At 46.7% G+C, this 9,259-nt stretch overlaps 1 protein-coding gene across 1 annotated transcript; it reads right to left on the reverse strand.

The window, feature by feature from the left end:
- Window positions 1-6,766: 6,766 nt before the first annotated feature.
- Window positions 6,767-9,103, reverse strand: LOC115141153 (E3 ubiquitin-protein ligase RNF183-like). Its single transcript, XM_029679837.2, has 2 exons — window positions 8,902-9,103; window positions 6,767-8,270 (listed from the first exon to the last, which is right to left on the reverse strand). The coding sequence occupies exon 2, from the start codon at window positions 8,163-8,165 to the stop codon at window positions 7,227-7,229; it is 939 nt and encodes a 312-aa protein (XP_029535697.1). The 5' UTR covers window positions 8,166-8,270; window positions 8,902-9,103; the 3' UTR covers window positions 6,767-7,226.
- Window positions 9,104-9,259: the final 156 nt, after the last annotated feature.

Below are 9,259 nucleotides of genomic sequence, written 5' to 3' on the forward strand. Positions count from 1 at the left end.
ACTATGGTCAGGGTGTGACAGGGATCATATTTTCCTCTATTTCCTTATTGTGCCAAGTTATGGTCACATTCAAAACGGCAGGGGAGGTTTCTATAATTTTGTCCCAATTTTTTTATGTCATTTTAAAATTCTTTCACATTGGGTAATTTTTCATTTTGGGCATTTGGCATATTCAAGGAGCACGGGACCCCTGGCGCACAAATTCTTGGCTCCGAAATCTTTGCTTGACAAGTATAATTTACCGACTCATAATCTCTCGTTTTGGTGTTCGACTCAGGTTTATATTCCAAAAACACTCAATTTCCAAACTCAAGTCGTTCTTGAAAAAATTACTTCCATATTGAGGGAGTTCGTTTTGGCCGCACGGAGTCGCATACGGCTCTGCAAGCCAATCCGAGGTTGTATCCCGAGGTGGCAGGCCGCTTCTTGTTTGCTTGATTCCTGGCTAGGATCTTCCCTCGACACCGTAGAACAGCGGACAAAGCAGAAGCAGAAGGGGTAGAAGCCATCGTTGCCGATATTCTAGTGGTGACTGTCCGCAATGTTAATTCTATTCAGTCACACATCTACCATTAACTTATGCAAGCACTGTAATTCAAGAGGAAAACATATCCATGTTTGATGACATAGTTATTCAACGCGAACACTCACACGGTTAGGCCAATATCCAGTTTGCGTCAAGGGTCTTTCTGGACCGGGGTCTGGTTCACCCAAGCAGAAGCTCCGGCCGGGCCGGGGTCGTGAGTATACTTTGTCAACGTCCATAGGCTACAAACTTTTTTTGAGAGGAATGGCGAACGAGGTTTGGTCCCTTCACAAAGTTGAAATAGATTGCATAAAACGGGTTTAAATTGATTAGAATAGAATGGCCTATGGACAATTTAAATAAAGTCACAATTTACAACACCTATAGCATTCTGTCTGGCTTACATAATGTCAAAGATTTGAAAATACATTAATACGGATTGTTGTGTTATCTTTCTGGGAAGATGTAAACACCTCTAATCTGAAATAGTTGGCCCTATTGTATGTCCCTCCTATAAACACACACACACACACACACAGAGAGAGAGAGGGAGACATCAATGCTATGTAATTACAATGTACCTGCCTACAGTATGTGCATATAATTACTTGCTTTTGCATCACTGAATATAACTATAAAGTGGGAACCTTATAATGAATATGTTTACCGTAATAATTACTTACCATGATGAATTTACCATAAGAACATACAATTAAATATAGGTTGGACTGGTGAACAGTGGTTGAAATAGACTTATGTCAATGCCAACACCTGCTTGTAAAAAAGGCAAAGACATACTAGCATAGCCAGATTAGGTCAAGTGATGGTCCAAGCATCAGTAAAGTTTTTAGTTGTTTCAAAATGAGTCTTGTTCCCTCACCACAATATTCACTTTTAAGTAACCATACAAATTGGATATTTTAATGATTAAGAGCATATTCCTTAAACAATTAATAAAAAGCTTGCATGTTTTACAACATATGCGCTTAATCATGCTGTCTAATGTCACCGCCTACTTTCCATTTTGAATGACTTGCATGCAAGGTGCACGGTAAGAGGTTTGTCTGTCACACTGACAACCATAGAATGGAAAACATAGCTACTACATCTAGAACTAGTCATGAGTGACACTGTTTCACTGATACATACACTGAGTATATCAAACATTAGGAACACCTTCCTAATATCCCATTTTGTCCTCAAAACAGCCTAAATTCATCAGGGCATGGACTCTACAAGGTGTTGAAAGTGTTCCACAGGGATGCTGGCCCATGTTGACATCAATGCTTCCCAAAGTTGTGTCAAGTTGGCTGGATGTCCTTTGGGTGGTGGACCCTTCTTGATATACACAGGAAACTGTTGAGTGTGAAAAACCCAGCAGCATTGGAGTTCTTGACACAAACTGGTGCGCCTGGCACCTACTACCATACCCAGTTCAAAGGCACTTACATCTTTTGTCTTGCCCATTCACCCTCTGAATGGCACACATACACAATACATGTCTCAATTGTCTCAAGGCTTAAAAATCCTTTTTTAACCTGTCTCCTCTACTTATCGAAACTGATTGAAGTGGATTTAACAAGTGACATCAATAAGGGATCATAGATTTCACCTGTATTCACCTGGTCAGTCTATGTCATTGAAAGAGCAGGTGTTTTTAATGTTTTGTATACTCATAGCTTTCAGTAAAATGTTAAAACAGTACACACACACACACACTGAACCTGTCAGGAAATAGTATATTCAAGAAAAAGAAAAGAAAAACTAAAAGAAAATGATTCTCTAATGGGACTAAAAGAGGAAGGTGCGACCAAGGTGCACATGTCATGGAACGTTACGCCAGACAAAGATCTTATCAGAAATCAAATCAGCACATTTGGTTTTACTGTAAGGCAACGGCATGTAACATGGCACTGGGCCTATTGGAAATGTAATCGTTTTTTTCAGGGTGGTGGGATACCTCTGCTATGGCAAGAGAGACCTATTCCATTGTTATTTTTTATCAAATTTTTTTTACAAATATATTATTCTTATTTGAACTCCATATGTATATTCATATTTTGTACGTAAACACACATTAGTTAGACATCAATGAATGTAAAACAAAATCATGAGCGGAACATTTTTACTTTGCGATGTAAAGAATAAGCGGTCGCATCCGCACTCGGTCCGCAGGTAGTATTACATTTCATTACATTTCATTATAGTACAACGGTTTGATTTGTCTAATCTTAGCAATTTCTTCTTAGCTAGCTACATAGCCGTCTTTGTATCATAGATAATTGCGTAATTATCGTATTTCGTCGTCCTAACGCAGTCTACACTGCTATCTGCCCTGCAGCTAGCCAGCTAGCTAACGTCCACCGTCTACCGATTAGCAGCACAACTATTACACTCAACTGAACGACTTGATTAGTGTAGTGTTAGCTAGCTACATAGTTGTCTTTGCTGTCTTCGTATCCAAGATAATTGTGTAGTTTAGAGTGTGTAGTTTTAGAGTGATTATCTTAATTTACCGAGGTTAGCTAGCCAGCTATTTGTCGTCCTTAACGTAGGAGACACTGCTAGCTAGCCAACAGCTAGCCAACGTCTACCGAACAGAACTTCCGCACTCAACAACCCGGTCGCATTTCGCTCGCTCCACAGGTAGTATCACATTTTTCATTTCATTTCATTACAGTACAACGGCTTGATTTGTTTGATCGTAGCTAGCTACATAGCTAGCTACATAGCCGTCTTTGTATCAAAGATAATTGTGTAGTCTAGAGCGATTTCCTAGGTTAGCTAGCCAGCTATTGTCGTTCTTTTAACGCAACGTAACGTAATCAACACTGCTAGCTAGCCAGCTAGCCCCGAATAGCAGCACAGTAGAAACTATTACACTCAACGGAACGACTTGATTAGTGTAGTGTCAACAACGCAGCCACTGCCAGCTAGCCTACATAGTCAACAACGCAGCCTCTGCCAGCTAGCCTACTTCAGCAGTACTGTATAATTTTAATCATTTTAGTCAATAAGATTCTTGCTACGTAAGCTTAACTTTCTGAACACTCGAGACGTGTAGTCCACTTGTCATTCCAATCTCCTTTGCATTAGCGTAGCCTCTTGTGTAGCCTGTCAACTATGTGTCTGTCTATCCCTGTTCTCTCCTCTCTGCACAGACCATACAAACGCTCCACACCGCGTGGCCGCGGCCACCCTAATCTGGTGGTCCCAGCGCGCACGACCCACGTGGAGTTCCAGGTCTCCGGTAGCCTCTGGAACTGCTGATCTGCGCCCAACAATGCAGAATTCATCTCAGCCTATGCCTCCCTCCAGTCCCTTGACTTCTTGGCACTGACGGAAACATGGATCACCACAGACAACACTGCTACTCCTACTGCTCTCTCTTCGTCTGCCCACGTGTTCTCGCACACCCCGAGAGCTTCTGGTCAGCGGGGTGGTGGCACCGGGATCCTCATCTCTCCCAAGTGGTCATTCTCTCTTTCTCCCCTTACCCATCTGTCTATCGCCTCCTTTGAATTCCATGCTGTCACAGTTACCAGCCCTTTCAAGCTTAACATCCTTATCATTTATCGCCCTCCAGGTTCCCTCGGAGAGTTCATCAATGAGCTTGATGCCTTGATAAGCTCCTTTCCTGAGGACGGCTCACCTCTCACAGTTCTGGGCGACTTTAACCTCCCCACGTCTACCTTTGACTCATTCCTCTCTGCCTCCTTCTTTCCACTCCTCTCCTCTTTTGACCTCACCCTCTCACCTTCCCCCTACTCACAAGGCAGGAAATACGCTCGACCTCATCTTTACTAGATGCTGTTCTTCCACTAACCTCATTGCAACTCCCCTCCAAGTCTCCGACCACTACCTTGTATCCTTTTCCCTCTCGCTCTCATCCAACACTTCCCACACTGCCCCTACTCAGATGGTATCGCGCCGTCCCAACCTTCGCTCTCTCTCCCCCGCTACTCTCTCCTCTTCCATCCTATCATCTCTTCCCTCTGCTCAAACCTTCTCCAACCTATCTCCTGATTCTGCCTCCTCAACCCTCCTCTCCTCCCTTTCTGCATCCTTTGACTCTCTATGTCCCCTATCCTCCAGGCCGGCTCGGTCCTCCCCTCCCGCTCCGTGGCTCGACGACTCATTGCGAGCTCACAGAACAGGGCTCCGGGCACCCGAGCGGAAATGGAGGAAAACTCGCCTCCCTGCGGACCTGGCATCCTTTCACTCCCTCCTCTCTACATTTTCCTCTTCTCTCTCTGCTGCTAAAGCCACTTTCTACCACTCTAAATTCCAAGCATCTGCCTCTAACCCTAGGAAGCTCTTTGCCACCTTCTCCTCCCTCCTGAATCCTCCTCCCCTCCCCCCCCCTCCTCCCTCTCTGCAGATGACTTCGTCAACCATTTTGAAAAGAAGGTCGACGACATCCGATCCTCGTTTGCTAAGTCAAACGACACCGCTGGTTCTGCTCACACTGCCCTACCCAGTGCTCTGACCTCTTTCTCCCCTCTCTCTCCAGATGAAATCTCGCGTCTTGTGACGGCCGGCCGCCCAACAACCTGCCCGCTTGACCCTATCCCCTCCTCTCTTCTCCAGACCATTTCCGGAGACCTTCTCCCTTACCTCACCTCGCTCATCAACTCATCCCTGACCGCTGGCTACGTCCCTTCCGTCTTCAAGAGAGCGAGAGTTGCACCCTTCTGAAAAAACCTACACTCGATCCCTCCGATGTCAACAACTACAGACCAGTATCCCTTCTTTCTTTTCTCTCCAAAACTCTTGAACGTGCCGTCCTTGGCCAGCTCTCCCGCTATCTCTCTCAGAATGACCTTCTTGATCCATATCAGTCAGGTTTCAAGACTAGTCATTCAACTGAGACTGCTCTTCTCTGTATCACGGAGGCGCTCCGCACTGCTAAAGCTAACTCTCTCTCCTCTGCTCTCATCCTTCTAGACCTATCGGCTGCCTTCGATACTGTGAACCATCAGATCCTCCTCTCCACCCTCTCCGAGTTGGGCATCTCCCGGCGCGGCCCACGCTTGGATTGCGTCCTACCTGACAGGTCGCTCCTACCAGGTGGCGTGGCGAGAATCCGTCTCCACACCACGTGCTCTCACCACCGGTGTCCCCAGAGCTCTGTTCTAGGCCCTCTCCTATTCTCGCTATACACCAAGTCACTTGGCTCTGTCATAACCTCACATGGTCTCTCCTATCATTGCTATGCAGACGACACACAATTAATCTTCTCCTTTCCCCCTTCTGATGACCAGGTGGCGAATCGCATCTCTGCATGTCTGGCAGACATATCAGTGTGGATGACGGATCACCACCTCAAGCTGAACCTCGGCAAGACGGAGCTGCTCTTCCTCCCGGGAAGGACTGCCCGTTCCATGATCTCGCCATCACGGTTGACAACTCCATTGTGTCCTCCTCCCAGAGCGCTAAGAACCTTGGCGTGATCCTGGACAACACCCTGTCGTTCTCAACTAACATCAAGGCGGTGGCCCGTTCCTGTAGGTTCATGCTCTACAACATCCGCAGAGTACGACCCTGCCTCACACAGGAAGCGGCGCAGGTCCTAATCCAGGCACTTGTCATCTCCCGTCTGGATTACTGCAACTCGCTGTTGGCTGGGCTCCCTGCCTGTGCCATTAAACCCCTACAACTCATCCAGAACGCCGCAGCCCGTCTGGTGTTCAACCTTCCCAAGTTCTCTCACGTCACCCCGCTCCTCCGCTCTCTCCACTGGCTTCCAGTTGAAGCTCGCATCCGCTACAAGACCATGGTGCTTGCCTACGGAGCTGTGAGGGGAACGGCACCTCAGTACCTCCAGGCTCTGATCAGGCCCTACACCCAAACAAGGGCACTGCGTTCATCCACCTCTGGCCTGCTCGCCTCCCTACCACTGAGGAAGTACAGTTCCCGCTCAGCCCAGTCAAAACTGTTCGCTGCTCTGGCCCCCCAATGGTGGAACAAACTCCCTCACGACGCCAGGACAGCGGAGTCAATCACCACCTTCCGGAGACACCTGAAACCCCACCTCTTTAAGGAATACCTAGGATAGGATAAAGTAATCCCTCTCACCCCCCCTTAAAAGATTTAGATGCACTACTGTTCCACTGGATGTCATAAGGTGAATGCACCAATTTGTAAGTCGCTCTGGATAAGAGCGTCTGCTAAATGACTTAAATGTAATGTAAAGATAATGCTATGTGTAATCAAATAATTCTCCATGGCAGACTTCAGTGCAATTACATAATACACAACTTTTTAATGAATTACATTTCCCCAGACAACATCCATTGTCCACTCTCACTTCACTGCAATAGCTGTCCCGTTCACATTTGGGTAAATGTTCCTTGTTCATGATGTGTATACTGCAGGAAGGAAGACAACATGGTGGATAAAAAATAACTCTTGATACACTTTTCCCATTAGTAGTGCATCAGTCCTTCATAAACAACATGGTCCTTGTTATGTATTGACCCCAGTTGAGTGTGCTCTAGTGCTTTCAGGGTCACCTTTCTTTTCAGTTCATTCACATTTTCCTCGTAACTGAGTATTAGTAAAGAAAATGAAATGGCAGATACTAGGGTCACTGACAATCTTTGTCCTCTCAAAACATCAGAGTGATTATCTCCTCTGGTCTTACTTCCATTCATCCCACCACCATCCCCTCTTTTCCTCAGGGTATTTGACCCCCTGGTTAACCGGCCTGTGGTTGGCTGGAATTCCCCTGCTGCGGTTTGCTGCCGTTGTGGAGGACCACATTGGGCATGACCATGAAGGCCAGGATGCCCATCAGCATCAGCGCCACGGCGATGGTGATGATGGAAGCCATCACGGTGTAGTAGCACTGGTCCGAGCGGAACATCCTGCGCAGGCGACCTCTGACCCTGCTAGGGGGGCGACCCACATCCACGACAGTGGCGAGGCCCTGGTCCATGGTGCCCAGCTGGAGGTCGCTGGAGGCCTGTCGGTCCTGCTTCTTGAGAGTGGGCAGGGTGAGGCTGGACTTGGCCAGGCTAGTAGTACCAGGAGGGGGCTTCTTGAGGACCAGCTTGCCCTTGCTGCGCTTGAAGCGCACGGACAACGCCCTCTGCATCTCTGGAGGGAGTTTGCGGAAGATGTCCTGGTTGTTGCCCAGCTGGGGCAGGTTGCGGCCATGGGGCAGCTTGGTGAGCTCTCGACACACAGGGCAGGAAAGAGACTTGAGCTCTAAGGAGTTCACGTTGATCCGGGCCAGGCACTCCAGACAGAAGGTGTGCCCGCAGGAGAGCAGCTTGGGGGTTTTAAAGACGTTGTTGTATTCGCAGAAGCAAACCACGCACTCAGTGTCCTCCATGTCATTTTCCTGGGGGTCAAACTCCTTCCGGTTGCTGTCATCTCCATCCCTGTCTTGTCTCCTGTTCTCCTCGCTTCTACCACGCTCTCTCCTCGAACCTTTGTCTCTCTTTCGCTCCCTCCTTCTCCCAGATCCCCCTCCTCTCTCTGAGTCAGTGCTCATGGACCTACGCACCTTGGTGGATTTCTCCTTTTTCTCCTTCTTGATGCTGTCTTTGCTGTCAGGTTTGGGTTTGACGTTGGGCGGCTGTTTGGCCCCGCAGCCTCCATCGGCACCTTGTCTTTCCCTGTCGTCACTCATGGTGGACAGAGATATGCAGAGGTGCTGTGATAGACGTAGCTGTGATGGCTTGAGTCAGATGGAGAGTGACAGGAAGTTCTGGTTTTTCACGTCTCTCCAGAGGAGCTGTGAGGGAATGTGAGATAAGGCAATTGTTTTGTCACAGAGCTAATTTAGTTCAGGCAACATAAAGAGCATAGGGAGTGCATTTCTAGCAAGGACACAACAAAAAGTACCTCTTGTCTAGCTCAAATAGGTAAAGACAGGGAAATATAGTTTAGTCTATGAATATACTGTAACTCATTACTTGCCATACAATCTATTGACTAGAATTCAATTTACACAAGCCAATATTATTTTTGAGTTGTCATGCTGGGTTCCATGTCCTCTGCTCGTTTGTGGATATGGATGAGCCATTGACAAACAAGACATAGCCAATGGTCTGTACGACTGTGTCAAATGTAAATGACATTTGAACTTATTGACCAGGAACATGTTCAAACAGTCTTGGTGTTCTGAACAGTAGAGATGAAAATGCTGAGCTACTGAAATGCTAAATTCACATACTTTAACACATTATCTAGTAGAGGAAGTCACTATGTGATTTTGTATCAGTTACTCAACAAAAGTTGCATTAGTTTTAACAGTCATCAACAACATTGCAAACTATTAGCAAATAGTGCTAAGCAAGAGTATGGGAGAGTATGGTACATTGAGTTCTCACAATGACAAGTTCATCATGATCATTAACACTTACCTGTGGCGGTAGCATGTACCAGTCCGTCAGAGAGGGTCCTTCATAGAGTACTTTTCCAGTGGAGAAAATCCCATTCAGTGAGTCCCTTGCATCTCCATTGAGACAATAACATGCCAAGTGGACCTTACTCCTCTAGTTTTCCCCCTCTTCTCTTAGCTGTCTCTCCTTTCCCTTCTCTCTCGATCTGTAAATCTGTGTACGGTATTTCCTCTTTATATTCCTCCCTCATCCCTCCCTTTTCCATCTGCGACCTCTCACTCCCTCTCGTCTGACCAGTCGTACCAGTTTATTTGGCATTTAAACCACTGCCTCAAGTTTGTGTGCATCTCTGGAATGTGAGGGTAAAATCAATACTGTT

Source organism: Oncorhynchus nerka, linkage group LG14 (assembly GCF_034236695.1).
Source record: "Oncorhynchus nerka isolate Pitt River linkage group LG14, Oner_Uvic_2.0, whole genome shotgun sequence".
Taxonomy (NCBI): Eukaryota; Metazoa; Chordata; class Actinopteri; order Salmoniformes; family Salmonidae; genus Oncorhynchus; species Oncorhynchus nerka.

Excerpts from the sequence above, each read along its gene's own strand:
- LOC115141153 (XM_029679837.2), bottom strand. The coding sequence starts at position 8,165 with ATGAGTGACGACAGGGAAAGACAAGGTGCCGATGGAGGCTGCGGGGCC.